Source organism: Bufo bufo, chromosome 1 (assembly GCF_905171765.1).
Source record: "Bufo bufo chromosome 1, aBufBuf1.1, whole genome shotgun sequence".
In the NCBI taxonomy this organism is placed as follows: Eukaryota; Metazoa; Chordata; class Amphibia; order Anura; family Bufonidae; genus Bufo; species Bufo bufo.
Window position 1 is genome coordinate 275,646,620 of NC_053389.1, and position 22,137 is coordinate 275,668,756.

The 22,137-nt window shown below is 43.4% G+C and overlaps 1 protein-coding gene across 1 annotated transcript in view; it reads right to left on the reverse strand.

Moving 5' to 3' along the window:
- POLR3B (RNA polymerase III subunit B) overlaps positions 1-22,137 on the reverse strand; it is a 147,147-nt gene that overhangs the window by 61,257 nt on the left and 63,753 nt on the right. The window contains exons 16-17 of the mRNA XM_040439604.1: positions 11,068-11,221; positions 1,644-1,718 (exon numbers count right to left, since the gene is read on the reverse strand). Of these exons, the coding sequence (XP_040295538.1) occupies positions 1,644-1,718; positions 11,068-11,221 (229 nt within the window). The remainder of the gene's footprint in view (positions 1-1,643; positions 1,719-11,067; positions 11,222-22,137) is intronic.

The following is a 22,137-nucleotide window of genomic DNA, read 5'->3' on the forward strand; positions in this document are numbered from 1 at the left end:
ATAACCAGGACTCTTCTCAGATGGCCGTGACTTTTCCAGGCCCAGTCTGCAATGATTGTGATGTTGGTTCTCGGCAACCACTTACTTTTAACTTATAAATGACAGAGCGCTGAAATCAACTCACCCGTCTCTACTTTATTCTGCCGTTAGTATGGGCACCATAACGTTGATGACAGGTTCTCTTTAAGAGCACCTCTATACTCTTGATGATATTACTTCTCTCTCTCTTAATATGTACCTAAGAATTCCAAATCCTGGTATTATCCCTCACTTTGTTCTACTCGACAATTACTTATTCAATACCCTTTGTCATTTCTATAACTGCATATGCCGATTACAAAGTGAAACACACTGAGGGGCATTTATCAAGACTGATGTTCCCATAATCTCCTTGCGCTGGAATGAAATGCACCTAGTTTATTAGGAGGGAGATACATATTAATAAATTAGGCACATGGCTGGCAGTCTACGCCAGTTTTTGCTGCAAGTTATAGAAAACCCCACGAGCTGCACTAAACCCCTCTCGGCTAAGCCCCACCCTTTAGAAAAGTGTCGAAAAGGTTAAAAACTCACAATTTATGGTGTACATATTTTTTGTGCCATTCTAGTGGAGTAAATACCTTAGTGAATGTCCCTCATCATGTAAAGTTATACACAACTCTTCCTTGTATAATGTATTAGGGTATATAGACATCACAGAGGGGGAGTATCAGCGGCTTCTGCATTACATCAGCGGCTATTCATTAGAATGGCAGCCATTTAATACAAGCCGCTGCAGGGGAACTGTAGGGATGGCTGCAGCTACCCCTGCCAAACTCGTCCCCCAAGAACAGCTGACCACCCGATTGCCATGCTGGCTTCATTTATAGATGGGGTTTGTCAGGATAAGTCTCACACATGGGAAAAGGAAGCAACAGCTCACCATGCTTAGCATGTGCTAGGCTCCAGTGTGGTTTGGCCAGAATGACTATAGCTGGCTTTTACACTTTGGATGCCTGTTGGCTAAAAGAACCCCCAAACCCCAACCCTCAGGCAAGTGTGCCTGGCCAAAGGATTGGAAGAGTGGAGTACGGGCTCTATTAGACTGAAAAATTTTCGGGCCAATTATTGGAAACGAGCACTCATAGGAATTAGCCCATACATTGCATTGGCCTGTGTAATAGGCTGATGCAAATGTGCAGCGATGGGCATGTTTATTTTTCCACCGCCAATTGCCAGGCTCGAAAATCAGGCAGCCAAGTAAGGCCCTAAGCCTCCGTCAGACATGTCTGGTGGCGGCTTAGCTCCCAGAGAACAAACGCATCAGCATGTTGAAATCCAACAGCCCGATCCGTCTCTCCCCCAACATCTGCCATTGGGAGAAAGTCCTAACACTACACAACAGTCCTAGACCTATCTCTACTCCATATCTTATGCATTTACTATCCACTACGTGGCAGCACTATGCCAAAGCATGGTCCTATTGTCATACCTAAGACATAGCCAGGGCAATGTCTGGGCAGTTTGCCCTACCGCAGGGAGACAGGTGGCATTACATCAGGAGGAAAACCTGCATAAGGCAAGTCTTCCACAAATATTGGGGCACTGATCTTTAGTGATTGTCTAATTTATAATAAACTATTGTAACTGGTTTTACTACTAACCTGTAGCCTTGGGACAGTTCCTGGATGTGCCTGTTGGTCACCATCGGTCTTTGTTTTTTAACAATAATGTAGGGTCTGTAAGAAATGAATATGAAAGCAATGGATAGCAATATTTCATTTTACCCATACATGCAGACAACCAACTAGAGGAGAAGTGAATCTGGTAAAGTAGGTGTATAATACAAGACCATCTTGTTATGTGTAGTCCCATCCAAATAAACGTGGACACCAAAGCCGCCAGATCTGGTTGATGGACATAAATATGGCATGATTCCACCTTTTGCTGTTATATTGGCTTCCTTCTTCTGGGAAGGAACACTACTAGATGTTAGAACATGGCAGCCACAAGATCATTAGTGAATTCATGTACTGACCATGGATTGGCTTGCATCTCTATATGATTCTGTCAGACTTCTCTGCACTGCATGCTTTCCAATGAACAACTTCTGACTACCAGAACAACCTGAAATATATGACCCATGTTCTTGGTTTCCTCTAATCTAAGGAGAAGTATGTAGAGGTGGATGGAAACAGCTAAGCATGCTTGTATCTACTGTAGACAAGTCCATATTGTCTGCCCCAAAGAGAAGTGGGTAAATGTAGTGGTCCATGTAGATAGACAATGCCCCTCCCCACCATTTATCATTCATTATTTTACATTTTTGGTTAAGGTTAGAAAAATGGGTAGGACATAGTTTTCTACAACTAAAAGGGCACAACATATTGAGAAGGAGGCACCTGAAATGAGAAACAGGTGTTCTCTGCTTTTACTTGATACCTGGAGACCTTCTCAGGCCCCACAGAATACAGATCTCTTCAGCTAGGAGGTGACCCTTAGTCTACTTTCACACTGGCGTTTTGGCTTTCTGTTTGTGAGATCCGTTCAGGGCTCTCACAAGCGGTCCTAAACCGATCAGTTTGCATTATAAATGGAAAAGGATCCGCTCAGTTTGCATCAGTTCAGTCTCCATTCCGCTTTGGAGACGGACACTAAAACGCTGCCTGCAGACGGATCCATCCTGGCACACAATGTAAGTCAATGGGGACGAATCCGTTTTCACGGACACAATCTGGCACAATAGAAAACGGATCCGTCCTCCATTGACTTTCAATGGTGTTCAAGACAGATCCGTCTTGGCTATGTTACAGATAATACAAACGGATCCATTCTGAACGGATGCAGACGGCTGTATTATCTGAACGGATCCGTCCATGATGGATCCGCACAAAAACGGCCTCTTGCACATGACCGTATGTGTTTCGCTGTATTTTGTGGTCCGTTTCTCACGGATCTGTTGTTCTGTTTTTTTGTTTCAGTTTCTATTCCGCATTTCCGCAAAAACATCTCCGTATGGTTTCCGTATGCGATCCATTTTTTGGGGATCGCAAACGGAAACAGATTTTTTTTTTTATCATTACTGTAATGTACTGTAATGTTTGTAAACAGTAAACTTGTGGGCAAAGTGGGCATGGATCCGCAAAAATACGGATGACTTACGGAATGCATACGGAACACATCTGTATTTTTTGCGGACCCATTGACTTAAATGGAGCGATGGAACGTTATTTGCGGACAATAATAGGACAAGTTCTACCTTTTAGCGGAACAGATATATGGAAATGGAATGCACACAGAATACATTCCGTTTTTTTTTTTGTTTTTTTTCGAAAAACCTCAAAAACGAAACGAAAAAAATACGTTTGTGTGAAAGAGGCCTTACCAGGAGAATACCCCTATCAGCTCAAAAACATATCCAATGCAAACAATCCCTTTAAAGCAGCAGTATTTTTGTACTACTCTACACCCAATTAAGGCCTCTTTCCCATGGGCGTGTTTGCCCCGTTGCCGTATTGCGGATCCACAATACACGGGTGCCGTTCCGTGGGCATTCCGCATCACGGATGCGGACCCATTCCCTTCAATGGGTCCGCAAATCCAGAGATGCGGAATGGTGCGGAACGGAACCCTACGAAAGTACCACGGAGTGCTTCCGTGGGGTTTCGTCCCGTACTTCTGTTCCGCAAAAAGATAGAACATGTCCTATCTTTTTGCGGAACGGCGGGTCACTGACCCATTCAAGTGAATGGGTCCGCGATCCGCTGCGGCTGCCCTACGGACTGTGCTCGTGCATTGCGGCCCGCAGCAGGGCCACGGGGCGCACACGCCTGTGGGAAAGAGGCCTAAAGTGAACGGGGTGGAGTTGCTAAACGACAGACAACATATAGATAAGAGTAGCGCTGTTTTTGGAGGGAAGCAGACATGTTTTTCTATCATACATCCATTTTCAAGGCAGAGGAAAGGTTTTACTTGAAAGAAGGTGGTGCTTGGTATAGTAATATTCCTAGCAACTACAGAGAAAACACTTTAAAATATCCAGACTGATAGTGAATGACTGCTCACTCATTGGAGGCTGCAATCTAGGTTGTACTTGCCCTATAATATAAACTTTACATTTAAGTGAATTTTGTAGCTTGGTAATATAAAAAAAGGCAAAAAATGTACTTAATTATAAAGAAGGGCTAGAATGAGGTGGCTCCACGGTCTGACTTAGTGGTAGCGGTGCTCTTGCTGTGCTTCACCCAGGCTTAAAATTGAAATAATAGCAGGCACTCGCCATTACAGCAGGATACACGTATAATTTATTAGGATCATAGAATATAAATAAAATGTAAAAAATAAAAATTAAAAAAAATTGAATAGCTATGCGTCCTCAGCTAGTTGACTGAATTAGCTGGATATATTGTATCTACTTTGATGGAGCAGCTCAGTAAAATTGATGGTTAACAGTCACTGTTGGTTTGATGCAATTGATAAGTTCCAACGTAGCAGTTATTTAAACAGAACAGTTCTGGATGTAATATTCATAATTCCATTGTTACAGAAAAGGTCCCCATGCTGAATATGCCAGATATGGTGATCAAATGATTGGTTATACACAGCGTAATGCCGACACCGGAGCCTGAAGTCACGTGGAGAGGTACGTCATCATACCCGGAAGTACACGCCGCCGGGAACCTTCGAGGAACGCTGACCTACGAGATTACACACCGCGCAGCACCCAGCTCCTACTACGAAACAACACCGAAGGAAGAAAGTATCTATACAGAGAACTCCATAAAGGGGAGGTCAGAACCAGAGGTAAGAGCAGTGCCATAGACCACGCGGGACGCCGCGTCCAGGCACATCCTCGAGACGACATCATAGTAACATACGGTGCATTACGGTGTGTATCATCCCCAGAAACCGTGAGTTACTCGAATAGACAAAAGGTGTAAAATTGTTCTGGAGATCTTCGTTTGCAGTGTCAAATCAGGCTCCGGTGTCTGCATTACGCTGTGTATAACCAATCATTTGATCACCATATCTGGCATATTCAGCATGGGGACCTTTCCTGTAACAATGGAATTATGAATATTACATCCAGAGCTGTTCTGTTTAAATAACTGCTACGTCGGAACTTATCAATTGCATCAACGAACCCACAAACCAACAGTGACTGTTAACCATCAATTTTACTGAGCTGCTCCATCAAAGTAGATACAATATATCCAGCTAATTCAGTCAACTAGCTGAGGACGCATAGCTATTTGATTTTATTAATTTTTTTTGACATTTTATTTATATTCTATTATCCTAATAAATTATATGTGGATCCAGCTGTAATAGCGAGTGCCTGCTATCATTTCAAAAAATGCACCTACCCTCCAACAAATCTACATGGAAACCAGAAATTCTGCATTTGGTTCTGGCAACAAGACATATGAGGCTTTTAGGGATGTCAGAACCCAAGTAAACCTTGGCAGCTCCTATTCTCAAATGTATGTGGGCAGTTTCTTCCATTGGTGCCAGATCCTTTGTGTGGGAGAACTATCCCGTACGTATAAACCTCAGGGGACCCCAGCTGTTCTAGACAGTACTGGGGCTTGCAGGACAACTAGCATAAGAGGGTCGGCCATATTGCTGAGGACTAGCAGATAACATGCATTGTGCCTGTAATTTGGCCCGCAGCTTATGACTGGTTCTATTGATATAAAACAGCTCTATTTAGCCTAATAAACTTGTATCTCCTGTCAATGAGGCGCACATGATGGTACGTGATTGATAGGCCCTCGCCAGGTGCAAACTGTTGCCATAGGCCCCTTTATTTCCTCCATACAATAGCATTACATTTTCCAGTTGAGTGATCCCTTTCAAAGAATTAGCTGCTCCCAAAGAAATATTAATTAGCGTTGGTAAGTTTCAGACGATTTTCCTTTGTAATTAAAGACATTTGTAAACGACACTATTTATCTAATCGATCCGACAATCCCACCAACCTCGTGCTGAGATAGTGACGTGATGGTAAAGTAATAGACTTATTTCATGTGGTCGCTTATGTCTAAACTTTACCATCATTTTATATAGTGCAGGGCCACCTGGAGTGTTCTTCTTGAGCTACCTGCTTCAAGAATACAATGCTAGAACCGAAAGTGCAACAGAAGTTGATATGGATGCATTTATATGCAATTTGGCTTCTGCTTTAAAGGGTAACTGTCATGTTTTCATAAGAAAATCCATTTTAGCATATGTTATTGCTGCAGCAGCATTATGCATAAAGCAATCTTTAGTTTGTTCACATACCACTGTTTTCCTTGACTGTTTCCATTAGTTACGGCTGTTTAAACATTTACAATCTGATGACCTTCTCAAGATGGCTCCTCTGCCAGTTCTCTGAGGCCAAAACTGCCTTCCATGACTTCTCATACACACTTGCTGTAGCCAGCAGCTCCCTGCCAGCCAATCAGATCGGAATACTAAGAGACACGCCTCCTCACTCTGAAGCCTAATGCAGGCATGCAGTGTGAAGGACCGCCCCTCTGTCTTCTGTTTATACTAAAGGGAAGACAGACAAGCCCTAGCAACGGTCTTTAAAGGGAGCAGTGGAAAGGGACAGAGGACATTAATGAAAGCTGTAATTATAAGGTAATTACAGATCTTTTGACAATCATTGACAGACTAAGGCTACTTTCACACTCGCGTTTTGGGCGGATCCGTCATGGATCTGCAAAAACAGATCCGTTACAATAATACAACCGCATGCATCCGTCATAACGTTTGCATTATCTGTAACATAGCCAAGACGGATCAGTCATGAACTCCATTGAAAGTCAATGGGAGACGGATCCGTTTTCTATTGTGCCAGAGAAAACTGATCCGTCCCCATTGACTTACATTGTGTGTCAGGACGTTTGGCTCAGTTTCGTCAAGCGGACAGCAAAACGCTGCAGGCGTTTTGGTGTCCGCCTCCAGAGCGCAATGGAGACTGGTCTGATGCAAACTGATGCATTCTGAGCGGATCCTTTTCTATTCAGAATGCATTAGGGCAAAACTGATCCGTTTTGGACCGCTTGTGAGAGCCCTGAACGGATCTCACAAACTGAAAGCCAAAACGCTAGTGTGAAAGTAGCCAAACTCAGGTATACATGCCTAGCTCTAATAAACTAGCAAATAAAATAAAAAAATGATAGTTACCCTTTAAGGCTGTATGCTCACCCTTATAGGCATTAAATTTTACCTGTGTCAGTTCATTTAGAAATGGAGGAGCAGATTGATAAAATATCACACAGATGTCTTCAGCTGCCAAATGCACATGTAACAGATCAGCCAGTTTCACAAGTACAAATCTGCTGACAGATGCCTTTAAGGGTCCATTCACAGGTGCGCAAATTTTTTCCGGATTCGTTTCGGATTTTGCAGACCTATTCATTTTCAATGGGGCCGGAACGGATGTGCTGTCCGGATCCGCACTTCCGGATCCGCACTTCCGGATCCGCACTTCCGGATCCGCACTTCCGTTCCCTTTAAAAAAATAGAACATGTCCTATTCTAAAAGCATTTTCTATTATAGTGCCGGCGATGTGCGGTCCACATTGCTGGTGTCCGTGATTTGCGGACAGCAAAACACCTATGGACGCGTGAATGGACCCTTAAAACGAAAATGACCACGAAAGAGGAAATTTGTGCTAAGCGATTGTCATCTAGCTTTTGTCCATTAACTTATGCCCACCTTGGCGAAAGGTAATTGTGGATTCAGCGTTTAGGTCAAATGTAGAACTACTGTCACCACAGCATTCATCAAAGTGGATTGGGCTTTTGCTGGGTGCTCTTCTGTTATGGATCCCTCTCCACCTGTGGATCCCCTCAATAGATCGCTTCTGTCAGCATGCCAAACTTAAAGGGAACCTGTCACCAGGATTTTGGGTATAGAGCTGAGGACATGGGTTTCTAGATGGCCGCTAGCACATCTGCAATACCCAGTCCCCACAGCTCTGTGTGCTTTTATTGTGTATAAAAAACGATTTAATACATATGCAAATTAACCTGAGATGAGTCAGAGCTTGAAAATATGACTCTTCTCTGGTCACACAAGTAAGATATGACTCTTTTATGTTAATTTGCATATGTATCAAATCGGGATTGTTACACAATAAAAGCACACAGAGCTATGGGGACTGGGTATTGCGGATGTGCTAGCGGCCATCTAGCAACCCATGTCCTCAGCTCTATACCCAAAATCCAGGTGACAGGTTCCCTTTAAGGGGTCATTTATCAAACTGGTCTAAAGTAGAACGGGCTTCGTTGCCGATAGCAACCAATCAGATTCCACCTTTCAATTTCCAAAAAAGCTGTCCAGTATGAAAGCTGGAATATGATTGGTTGCTATGGAGAACTAAGCCAGTTCTACTTTACACCAGTTTCATAAATGACCCCCCTTAGTCTTAGGCTACTTCCACACTCACGTTTTTATGCGGATCCGTCATGGATCTGCACAAACGCATCCGTTCAGATAATGCAACCGTCTGCATCAGTTCAGAACGGATCAGTTTGTATTATCTTTAACATAGCCAAGACTGATCCATCTTGACCACCATTAAAAGGTCAAAGGGGGACGGATCCGTTTTGCATTGTGCCATATTGTGTCAGTGAAAACGGATCCGTCCCCATTGACTTACATTGTGTATCAGGACGGATCCGTTTGGCTCAGTTTCGTCAGATGGACACCAAAACGCTGCAAGCAGCATTTTGGTGTCTGTCTCCAGAGCGGAATGGAGATGGAACGGAGCCAAACTGATGCATTCTGAGCAGATCCTTTCCATTTAGAATGCATTAAGGACAAAACTGATCTGTTTTGGAGCGCTTGTGAGAGCCCTGAAACGGATCTCACAAACGGAAGCCAAAACGCCAGTGTGAAAGTAGCCTTAGATTCTTGCAATCAGTCAGAAGTGCAGGATTTTCTTTGCTTTTAAAGTGCATATCTTTACTTGGTTAAAAAAAAAAAAAGTGCAAATATAGCAACGTTTCGGGCCCTTAATGAGCGTTTTTTTTAAGCTGGTACAAAAATTCAAACAAATACAATAATCAGCAGAGTCCACATGGATACAGTAATTATATGGAAAATATATTTCTGAATATTCAAAAAGTCCAGTACAGCTAATTAAATTACATGTAAAAGGAAAGCAGAAACCTCTTAAATTTTGAGAGATTCATTACACAGGCTCATGCACACAACCGTATGTATTTTGCGGTCCACAAAACACGGATCCGTAAAAAATACTGATGATGTCCGTGTGACATCTGAGTGGCATCCATTTTTTTTGCAGATCCATTGTAACCATGCCCAGCCTTGTCTGCAAAACGGACAATAATAGGGCATGCTCTATCTTTTTTGCAGGGCTATGGGACAGCACACTGTGTGCTGTCCGCATTTTTTGCGGACCCATTGAAATGAACGGGTCCGCATTCTATGGAAACACGGAAACAAAATACATTCATGTGCATGAGCCCTTAAGCTTCACACACGACTATTTTTCAGCGACTAGCACACTGAGCCAATCATTTCTACGGGGCCATGCACACATCTATTCTTTTGGGGGGGGGGGATCATTCTCTATTCTTGTCCCCATCGTGAATGAGAAAAGTCCTTTCTATTGATGGTAGTGAGAAAAATGCAGAATGCACACGGAAGTTACCCATCTCTTGTGGGCCAAAACATGGACACTGTCGTGTGTATGAAACCTTCCAACCAATCCCTGTATAAAGATGCTGCAGGAGGGGGTATCCTCTCCTTTCTGGGTTCTATTTTAAATGTGCCACTTTCTGATATCAAGTTGGTGTTTATGTATGGTTGGGAGGTGGATTTGGGGGAGACCCTCACATTGCAGCAGTGGCATGAATTCTGGACGACAATCAGTAAGGTAACCTTAATGGAGACCATTTTAAATATACTTTCCAGGGTTTATATGGCGCCTTCTAGATTACACCTTATTTATCCAACGGTTTCTCCTTTATGTTTTAGGGCTTGCCAAGAAATCGGTAACACCCTTCACGTTTGGTGGACTTGTCCCATAGGGAGAAGATTCTGGGCCAACTTCAAAAGAGGATTATTTGAAGTTGTTTGGGAGAGATCTCCTCTGGTCAGCACCTGAATATTTGCTGGGCCTTAAACCTCCAACATTTAACACCACCGGCTATAAGCTGCTACACTATATCCTAATATCTGCAAGGACTCATATTGCATGCAGGTGAAGGTCTCCCTCAATTTCAGTATCGGCAGTTATTAACGGGGTTAGGCCTCTTGCACACAGGCGGTCCGCAATGAACGGGCACCGACCGTGGGCCAGCCGCATGCGGATCGCGACGGGTCCGCGATCAGTCCGTTCTGCAAAAAGATAGGACAAGTTCTATCTTTTTGCAGGGCGGAAGCACGGAACGGAACCCCACGAAAGCACTCCGTAGTGCTTCCGTTCTGCATCTCCGGATTTGCGGACCCATTCAAGTGAATGGGTCCGCATCCGTGATACGGAATGCACACGGCCGGTGTCTTGTGTATTGCGGACCCGCCGTATGTGGGCTGCAATAAGGCAACGCGGGACACACACACACATCTACTTTAGTACACGGACGACTTGACTGCTCGTTAACTTCCTACTGTTCTACATATGTTTTGTTCTGTTACTTCATAGCTCTTCAAACTATATTTGACAGTATTCAAAAATATTGGAGATCTATGGTCATTTATTATGTCATCATTTACATCCTATATACATTGTCTCCATCTTTGCTGTTATACTAATAAATACATTTGGAAACAAAGCTGCTGCAGTAACTATCCCTAAAAGTCTATTAGTCATGTCTATGAACAGAGAGAGGCGTGTGGACCTTTTGCGTCTCACCTCCAAGTGGAGACACAAGCACAATGGATGGCATGCAAAATGTGAAAGTCAAGAGTGCTCAGAAGAAGCAGCAGAGTGTGAAAGAAGCAGCGGCCTCGGGCGACACACAATCCTAACAAGCAATCTGCAGCAGCCTCTACTTAGCACCTTTATTATCCAGAGGTCATTATTCAAGACCAATTATTCCCTTCTCTCCTGTACAAATAATTACCTGCAAAGCCGACCTCCATCAGAGGAGATGTACACGCATCTGTCCGTAAGGTTGGTGGAAATGGAGACAAATTCATTGATATAACCAGCTCTTCTCATTAATCGGAAGGTGTTCACCAATTTCTGGTGGTCTCGAATAACACCAAGAATGTTTCCTTAATGAGGGAAATTAAATTATTAATACATTTTATAGGTAGATAGTCTTAAGGCAGACAGACATACTTCCATAGTTAGTGGGTTGAAAGTCCATCAAGTTCAACCATTTAATACTTACAAACCCAAACTAAACCAGAGGAAAGCAAAAACCATTCTAGATGGCAGAGACCCGATTCATCATAAAGTGGAAAAAACTCCTCCCTGACCCGTTGGCAACCGGACAGATCCCTGGATCAACATTAAAGGGGTTGTCCAGCCTTGGAGCACACAACCCCTAACATCTGAGCCTGTGCCCTGAACATAAAAAAAGCAGACTCACCTGTCAGCAAATATGTTCAGGAGTATAGGTCCGTGCTGGTCCTTTTATTGTTGATGGCCCCATTATCATCTGAACAGTAGGGTAGACAACCCGCACCCCTGCAGATCAGCTGTTCTGCAGTAGCTCTAGCATCAGAAGTCAGTGTCGGCAGTATACAGCTTTGCGTGTTGCAGATGGACCTGGTTACTGCGGCGCTGCTACTACTCACTTCAATGGGAGGAGCGCAGCACTTACCTATTCCATCCACCACACATAATGGACAGAGCTGTACATCATGCGAGGAAGCTACTGTCAGGAGTGTGGGGTGTCAGCCTTCTGCCAATCAGATATTGATGTCATATCCTGAGGATAATCCATCAATATAAAAGGATTGGAATACTCCTTTAAAAGGGTTGTCCCATGTATGACATTTATGGTTTATCAACAGAATTGTCTGATAGGTGCAGGTAACACCTCTGTGACCCACTCCTATCTCAAGAACAGATCCTGGCACTAAACATTAGCACACTGCGCTTGCACAGCATCCTCTCCATTCATTGCTATGGGACTTTAGAAAAGAGCCAAGCCAGCGCCACGCTATTTTCAGAAGTCCCAAAGTAATGAATGAAGGCGGCCACGCATGTAGTAGTGTGCTTTCCACTCATGGTGGGGCCCTGTTTTTGAGATAGCAATAGGTACCACCACTAGTACCTGCTGTTATGCCAGAAATGTTTCAGATGGAATTACTCCTTTCAGTAACTCTGTATATTAAGTGTTTCAAGGAAGACATCTAACCCCTTCTTAAACCTATCCACACGTTCAGCCACTACCAAAAACGGTCAGAGCATGTTCCATAATTGTACATTAATACCTTTGACGTTTGTGACAAAATTGCACTTTTTTTCTTAAATAGAATCGGTCACCATGACCAACCCTATTAACCTAGGCATACTGAGTAGACGCTGACCACAGCACAGAGAGCCTCCTGCAGGGGCGGATTGGCCATAGACCCTTCAGGGAAATCTCCCAGTGGGCCGATGCCCAGCGGGCTGCATAAGCCCTCCTCATGGCCACCAGCTAGGTACAGAATGATCTGATCCTCTCAACATTAAATAATAAATGCTTGAAGCATCAGGTACTTATGCACTTGGCCGGCGGCCGCAGGTCTCCCCCTGAATTAAACTGTATTGCTGTCCTCAGGATAGTGTGACATAAAACAAACTGTGATGGGACGGCAGTATTTTGTGCTGCACTGTGTGGTATTTGCTTTTTTTGGGACTGCATTTTGTGCTGCACTAAGGTGTTGCTGGCCCTGACTACTTCTGTTGTCCCTGCCTTCTGTCAATTTAAACCTACCTACAACATGGGGCCACTTTTAGGTTTTTTTTCCACGGCCACTGTAAGTAACCAGCCCACCCCTGGCCTCCTGAGATCAATGCCATGCGCCGATGAAGTGCGAGATTGCAGGACCAGGCCTCAGAACAGCAAGTGAATGATCAGTTGGGGTCCAACACCCAGCGCCCTTTGCCGATCAGCTGCTCTGTGTAGCTCCAGAACTACACAGGCCCGTCCACTAAGTAGTTATTGTGGTGCTGCTCCCATTGAAGAGAGACAGGGTTCATCGCTGTTATAACCAGCTCCATCCACTACACAATCAATAGAGCCGACTTCTGGCACTGGAACTGCTGACTGGTGGGAGTTCTGATCAGACCCTTTAGATCTCATTTGCCATTTTGCTCCCATTTGGCCAGTTTACGTAGGTCACCCTGCAGGGATGAGACTTTCTGTACTGTATCAAAGTGTGAGACCGATAGGAGAGCGATATATAGGAGGCAGATAGATTAGAGACTATAGAAAGACATAACTACACACTAGACAGTTGAGCAACAAGCAAGAAATCTACATATAGATACAGTAGATATATATTCTATCTACGTATCACTATTACTTTAAATATGCATTCAAATGTATACATCTCTCAATCCATTTATCCTTTATAAAAAAAAAATTATATATATATATATATATATATATATATATACAGTGGGGGAAATAATTATTTGACCCCTCACTGATTTTGTAAGTTTGTCCAATGACAAAGAAATGAAAAGTCTCAGAACAGTATCATTTCAATGGTAGGTTTATTGTAACAGTGGCAGATAGCACATCAAAAGGAAAATCGAAAAAATAACTTTAAATAAAAGATAGCAACTGATTTGCATTTCATTGAGTGAAATAAGTATTTGAACCCTCTAACAAAAAAAGACTTAATACTTGGTGGAAAAACCCTTGTTTGCAAGCACAGAGGTCAAACGTTTCTTGTAATTGATGACCAAGTTTGCGCACATTTTAGGAGGAATGTTGGTCCACTCCTCTTTGCAGATTATCTCTAAATCCCTAAGGTTTCGAGGCTGTCTCTGTGCAACTCTGAGCTTGAGCTCCCTCCATAGGTTTTCGATTGGATTAAGGTCCGGAGACTGACTAGGCCACTCCATGACCTTAATGTGCTTCTTCTTGAGCCACTCCTTTGTTGCCTTTGCTGTATGTTTTGGGTCATTGTCGTGCTGGAACACCCATCCACGACCCATTTTCAGTTTCCTGGCAGAGGGAAGGAGGTTGTCGCTCAGGATTTCACGATACATGGCTCCGTCCATTTTCCCGTTTATGCGAATAAGTTGTCCTGTGCCCTTAGCAGAAAAACACCCCCAAAGCAAAATGTTTCCACCCCCATGCTTGACGGTGGGGACGGTGTTTTGGGGGTCATAGGCAGCATTTTTCTTCCTCCAAACACAGCGAGTTGAGTTAATGCCAAAGAGCTCTATTTTGGTCTCATCAGACCACAGCACCTTCTCCCAGTCACTCTCTGAATCATTCAGGTGTTCATTGGCAAACTTCAGACGGGCCTGCACATGTGCCTTCCTGAGCAGGGGGACCTTGCGAGCCCTGCAGGATTTTAATCCTTTGCGGTGTAATGTGTTTCCAATGGTTTTCTTGGTGACTGTGGTCCCTGCTAATTTGAGGTCATTAACTAACTCCTCCCGTGTAGTTCTAGGATGCTTTTTCACCTTTCTCAGAACCATTGACACCCCACGAGGTGAGATCTTGCGTGGAGCCCCAGAGCGAGGTCGATTGATGGTCATTTTGTGCTCCTTCCATTTTCGAACAATCGCACCAACAGTTGTCACCTTCTCTCCCAGCTTCTTGCTAATGGTTTTGTAGCCCATTCCAGCCTTGTGCAGGTCTACAATTTTGTCTCTGACATCCTTGGACAGCTCTTTGGTCTTTCCCATGTTGGAGAGTTTGGAGTCTGCTTGATTGATTGATTCTGTGGACAGGTGTCTTTTATACAGGTGACTAGTTAAGACAGGTGTCCTTAATGAGGGTGACTAATTGAGTAGAAGTGTCTAACCACTCTGTGGGAGCCAGAACTCTTAATGGTTGGTAGGGGTTCAAATACTTATTTCACTCAATGAAATGCAAATCAGTTGCTATCTTTTATTTAAAGTTATTTTTTCGATTTTCCTTTTGATGTGCTATCTGCCACTGTTACAATAAACCTACCATTGAAATGATACTGTTCTGAGACTTTTCATTTCTTTGTCATTGGACAAACTTACAAAATCAGTGAGGGGTCAAATAATTATTTCCCCCACTGTATATATATATACACACACACACACACACACACACACACTATATATATATATACACACACACACACATACATACACACACACACATACATACACACACACACTATATATATATATATATAATTTAATTCTGAAAAATGTACTCATTTTACCAGCACAATTGCATAATGCTAGTTTAAATCAATGAGATTGCATTGTTTGAGTGGACAGCTGCAGTCCTCCAGAGCGGAGAGTAACAAGGGGCATCCCGTTTATCAGGGCCCTTATTTCCAGCACAGAACAGCATGTACAGGATTTTCCAATCCCAGCAAAGACTGTGCAGAGAAAACCAATTAGAAAACTTTTATGTGTTCAGATTTTATTCTGGGTTTTCTTTCTATCACTATCCAATAATCCAGAATATACAATTTGGCATGTATAAGGTCACATTAATGCTAGATTAAAGGAATTGTACTGTAAAATTAAATATATGAAGGGGCAGCAGCGTACAGTTGAGTGCCAATTTTGTTTCCATCTGGCTCGGCATGGCTCTCTGAGTGAGCAGTGTACGGATTTATAGAAAGTCCATAGATTTACTATGAATCTGAACACTACCCGTTCCAATTTCCAAAGAGAGCTGATCAGAAATGAAAGGGCACAATGCTCAGTTAGGCACTTCTGCCCCTTCATTTTAGTAATCCGGGGGGTGGCTAATCACCCAGACCCCCGCCAATCAAAACTTTTGACAAGCCAGAAGGCTGTTAAAATGATAGGTGCCCTTTAAATAACAGTCTGGCTGTTTGCTGCCACCACTAGAGGGAGCTTTCTGCATACTGACACTGAACGCAATAAAACCCTATACAGTAAGCACATAAGCTACCTTTAGTGGTGGCTGCAGGTATCTTGAATTTGATCATTTTACTGTCTATGAAGTGGCTCTGGAGCTCTATATTGGAAAACAAAGCTTCAACCACAAAATATATTAAGAGAGTTCTTCATAACTAACTGGTCAGTGGGAACCTGACCTCTGGGAACTCTAGCAGTCAGCCCAATAAAAGGATCAACTGCCATCTCATTCTTTGTTTCCATAGGCAAATGAGTTGTGCCTATATAGCAGTATAAAAGACATGTGCATCCACCGTGGCCCCTCCACCATGCTGACGAGCGAAGGTTCACAGGGTTTCAACCCACACCTATGAAATCTTGACGGCCTATCCTAAGAATAAGTCATCAGTCAGCAAATTAAAAACGTATGGCAGCACACCATTACACATGCAAACAATAGAACTAGGGATTGGGGATTATTCTGAATTAAAGTGGTGCTATACCTACTATACATGAAAATTGGAAGCTCTTTGCACACATTTTTGATCAAACGTGTGTCGAGCCCATCTACCAACATCAAGGTGGCTTCTGCAGATGGGTCCCTAACACTAACAGAACTGCTTCTCCTGGACCAAACCTAAGCCTAGAATGTTCAGGGCAGTGTAGGAACAAGCAATATTTATACTCTGGTCAGAAGCCCTGGGCAGATGGGCGGGGAGTGCTTAATCTAAAGGAGGGAGCTACCTTCCAAACACACTGCAAGAAAATTTAGACTAGCACATCCAAAGTCACAGGTGCACATCTATAAAGCTCCCTCCTTTAGATTAAGCACTCCCGTTCCCATCTGCCCAGGGCTTCGGAGCAGAGTATAAATATTGCTGGTTCCTACACTGCCCTGAACATTGTAGGCTTAGGTCAAGCCCACGAGAGGCAGTTCTGATAGTGTTAGGTACAGCTCTGCAGAAAACACCTTGATGTTGGTAGATGGTCCCGACACGTTTGATTAAAAATGTGAGCAAAGAGCTTCCAATTTTCATGTATAGTAGGTATAGCACCACTTTAATTCAGAATAATCCCTAATCCCTAGTTCTATTGTTTTCATGTATAAAGGTGTGCTGCCAAACATTTCTAGTTTGCTGTCTGCATGCTAGCTTTATGGATGTGCACCTTTGACTTTAGATGTGCTAAATGTGTCTAAATGTTTTTGTGATAAGCCAGTGTTATAATCCTGGGACCCCTTTAAAAAAATTTAAAAAAAATTAAATTAACACAGAACAGTGGACCTAACAAAATAGTGTTTCTAGGGTGGAAATTCTTTTTAAAGGGGTTGTCACACACATAAATTTTAGATCAACAGTAATATTGTAAGATCAGGCGAAATAATTTTCTGCAAGTGGAATCATTTTAAAGAAAATGCTCCTGTGTGTAGATATTGATTTCCCTTTGATGCCCTCTCCCAATGCTCACCTAATCTGTCCAGTACTATTCATCACACATGATCAGGAGCTCAGTCCCACTGCCACAGTACTTTTCTACATGGGAGACAGAGCAACCAATATGAATAAGGCCACAAGAAGTGCCTTCATCTCATCAGCACTGGACACACAATCACGGCGGGTTCTGCCAAGGTTGTTGACTTCAGATGTTGCGGACCCACTAGCAACTTAGTTCCATTAAATGGAGCTAAGATGCGAGTGGACAATCGCCGCTGCTTCAAGTGGCAGCTGTCTGCACACCAGTCTTGGCTTTTAACCGCTGGGCTGCCAACTGCGGCTCTGCCTCATTAAAAACAACCGGAGTTAGACACAACATGACCGCTGCCAGAATTCTGACAAGGTGTCCGCTCCAAAATTCCAGGGCAAAATCAGTCATGCAAATTGCCCCTTTGGTGGACATTGAGGGCAATCAAAAGAACACCAGGTGGCGCCATAACAGCAGCATCTAGACATAACAGCACAAATTTCAATACGTTTATTTGAAAGTCTGTTGTGATCTTTTGTTTGATTTAATGGAGTAATTTAATGTTTCTTCATAAGCGCGTGGAACATGAATAGTTCTTCATAGGGATATTTTAAAAACATTCACAATCATATAATTTCACTCCAATATTAAGAAGAACGTTCCAATTACTTCAGCCTGTATATTAGGGAATGGCACTCTGGATATCCAGCTGGCTGCTATAGGTAAGACCCTGAACATTTACAAACTAAAACTATTAATGAAGGATTTAAAGTATTAATGAAGGATTTAAAGTATAGAAATAATTTAATCTTGGGTCAATTATATACTGTAGAATCCTCCTAGAACAGATCTTACTAATTAGCCTCGCTCCATACAATGCACCTCTAATGATTTCTCACTGTACCCACAGGTGGTAACAAGTACATACACCACAGCATGGGTACAAGATGAGTCCTAATCAGCATTATGAAGTTTTCCCTTCTTAAATGGGAGGAACTTGGCAAAAAAGAAAGACTCTGCTGAGGGGAACAGCCGAAATTATGTGGTTAAGAAGGGAAAACATATGGGGCTTTTGAGCCTAAGGGTGTCCAGACATATTACATCAAACTCAACAAAACCTGCCGATTTAGGCTGGATCACCATCTAATATGTATGGTGATTTCTAAACTCTCCCCCTCTGGCAACTGTATGGAAAAAGAATTGAGGTTTTGTGAGCCCAAGGCCCCTTTCACACGGGCGAGATTTCCGCGCGGGTGCAATGCATGAGGTGAACGCATTGCACCCGGACCCATTCATTTCTATGGGGCTGTGCACATGAGCGGTGATTTTCACGCATCACTTGTGTGTTGCGTGAAAATCGCAGCATGCTCCTCTTTGTGCGTTTTTCACGTAACGCAGGCCCCATAGAAATGAATGGGGTTGCGTGAAAATCACAAGCATCCGCAAGCAAGTGCGGATGTGGTGCGATTTTCACGCACGGTTGCTAGGTGACGATCGGGGTTGGGACCCGATAATTATATGAATTACATGAATACAGAATGCATAGTAGAATAGGGCTGGAGGGGTTAAAAATAAATAATTTAACTCACCTTAATCCACTTGTTCGCGCAGCCCGGCATCTCTTCTGTCTTCTTTTGTGAGGAATAGGACCTTTGATGACGTCACTACGTTCATCACATGGTCCGCCACATGATCCATCACCATGGTGATGGATCATGTGACTGATGGATCATGTGACGGACCATGTGATGAGCGTAGTGACGTCATCAAAAGGTCCTATTCCTCACAAAAGAAGACAGAAGAGATGCCGGCTGCGCGAACAAGTGGATTAAGGAGAGTTAAATTATTTATTTTTAACCTCTCCAGCCCTATTGTACAATGCACTCTGTATTCAGAATGCTATTATTTTCCCTTATAACCATGTTATAAGGGGAAATAATACAATCTACACAACCTTGAACCCAAACCTGAACTTCTGTGAAGAAGTTCGGGTCTGGGTACCACATTCAGTTTTTTTTTTTTTTTTAAATCAGTTTTTATTTGACATTTTTTGAAAATTACAAAAATACAAAGAAAGAAAATAGCCTGCACATTATACATGCATCACTTGATAACAATAGTATCATAGTATTACATGATCAGCCAAAGAATTACTTCCATGAGAATGCAATATGTCAACAGGCATATCATAAGATGCACCCCACATTCAGTTTTTAATCACGCGCGTGCAAAACGCATTGCACCCGCGCGATAAAAACGGAACGCAATCGCAGTCAAAACTGACTGCAATTGGGTACCTACTCGCGCGGGTTTGCCGCAATGCACCAGGACGCATCCGGACACGCTTGTCTGCAAGGGGCCTAAGGCCTTCTGCACACTAACGTGTGCACCCCGTGGTCATGCTGTGGCCGCAGCGGATCGTGGACCCATTCACTTTAATAGGTCCGCGATCCGGCCGTTCCACAAAAAGATAAGACATGTTCTATATTTTTGCAGAATGGAAGTTCGGGACGAAACCCCACAGAAGCACTCAGTAGTGCTTCTGTAGCGTTCCGTATTTCTGGATTTTCAGACCCATTGAAGTGAATGGGTCCACATCCGTGATGTGGAATGCCCACGGAACAGCACCCGTATATTGTGGATCTGCAAATGCGGTCCGCAATACGGCAACGGGGCGCACACATTCGAGTGCAGGAGGCCTAAAGGTCATTTTACATGGACCAATGTATCAGGAAATTATTGTGAAAAAATCAGACATTCCCAATAGTTGCCTGATAGTCAGCGGAGATCACCTCCACTGTATGGAGACAAGCAATCACTACAGCGATTGCTAGTCCCCAGAGGTCGCACTACATTTTTCCAGAAGAGTAAAAATACTCCTCTTAACAATTTTGAGGAGTCGTTTTAGCCGAGGAGGAGTACAAATTTGGCAGTAATTCATATATATAATGCATAGGCCCACATATCGGTATGAGGCTGATATTTCTGCAGGGAAACCATTGCTAGTCTCCCGTGCAGAAATAAATATAAACAATTTTACATTTATCCAAAATCATACACTAAACATAAGACCACTGCTGCCATACACAGCGCCCACCCAACGCTGCCATACACAGCGCCCACCCGACATACTGTATACACATTGCGCACAAAGGCCTGCTACATGACCATTACTATATACACATTGCACACACAGCTCTGCTACATGTCCATTACACAGATAGAACTACTGTGTGCACATTACACACAGAAAACTGTACAATAGACTGGTTACACTGACATAGCCCTGCTTTATACACACCTTCCATACATAAAGTACCTCTGCATTCTCCACCAGCACAGTGCTACACGGACCCTGCGTTCCCCTAACTCCTCCCACAAACATGGCTGATCACATGACTGTGACATCACCACAGGTCCTGTAACCACAATGTAGTCTGGAGCTGCTCCTGGTCAGAGAGATGTCCAAGAGGGGCTGGGCTTCTTAGGAGAGGGGCAGGGCTTAATGTGTGTCGGACTTGGCAGCTTCTGATACAGTGCTCCTCACTAGAAAAAGACTGTGCGTACAAATACGCATGAGTCTTTTTCCAGGGAGTAAAATGGCCTGAACAGGCGTCTGACGCTTGTACAGGCGTTATTGCGACATCTACTAGTCCCCATACAGAAACATTGTTCCTGGGCAGTAGATTACTGTTAGCACGATCTGCTGCACAGGAACCATGGTTTTTGGTGCCTGCTGAATGACAGGATTACTCCATGAACAGCGTTTGCTCATTAGATCGCCAGCACCTTTTACAGAGGCCAATTATCGGGAAAGAGCATTTATTGATCTCTGTAAAAAAATAAATAAAGGTGCCCATACACGTTACATGAAAGCAGACCACACCTGCTGATCTAATATGCATGTGAAGGTCCTGATTTCCCCCCGCTGGCAGTAGCATGGAAAATTTATTTTCAGGCATGTTGGATTTAAAGGGAATCTGTCAGCTCCAAAACACCACCCAAACTAGAGTAAGTGATGTATTGTGTAAGTGATGCTGAGTCTGCTTATGTCATTTCTATCTTCATACTCACTTGTATTATAATGCTGTGCTCCAAAAAAACAGCAGTAAAATGCACTGAGAGGACTCCTCTTTGAGTGCTTAAAGGATATGGATACCTTTGTAAAAAAAAAAAAAACTTTAACACTAATTTATTTTGTGGAGAAAATCATTTCTCCAATTGGTTCTATTTATCTACCTTTTTTTGTTTTTGTTCTACAGCCTGCTCTGCTTCCTATGCACAGCAGGCTGCTCTCAGTGAATTCACAGAGAATACGTCATCCGACAGATTTTCTGTAACTCCTCCTGGCTCCACAGGGAGCGTGTATTGTCTCCCTCTCCATCCCCCTCCCTTTCAGGATGGCAGAGCGTGCAGAGTGTCAGCTGACACACTGCTTGAAACCGCAGACATAGCCCCTCCATACAGCAGTCCCTAAGGACCATGGCATGGAAGGGGTTAAGCATCAGGCTGCTGCTCTGCTGTGGCAGCGGCCCGATGCTTGAAGGGTAAACTGAGGGAGCTCCCTCCCCATTGGGCCGCTGCGGCATCCGGCTTGCCATGGTATAGCTGAGCCTGATCAGGCTAAGTGTATATGCAAATACACTGCAGTACACTATACGGTGTACTGCAGTGCATTGTAGAGGCATCAGACCCGTCA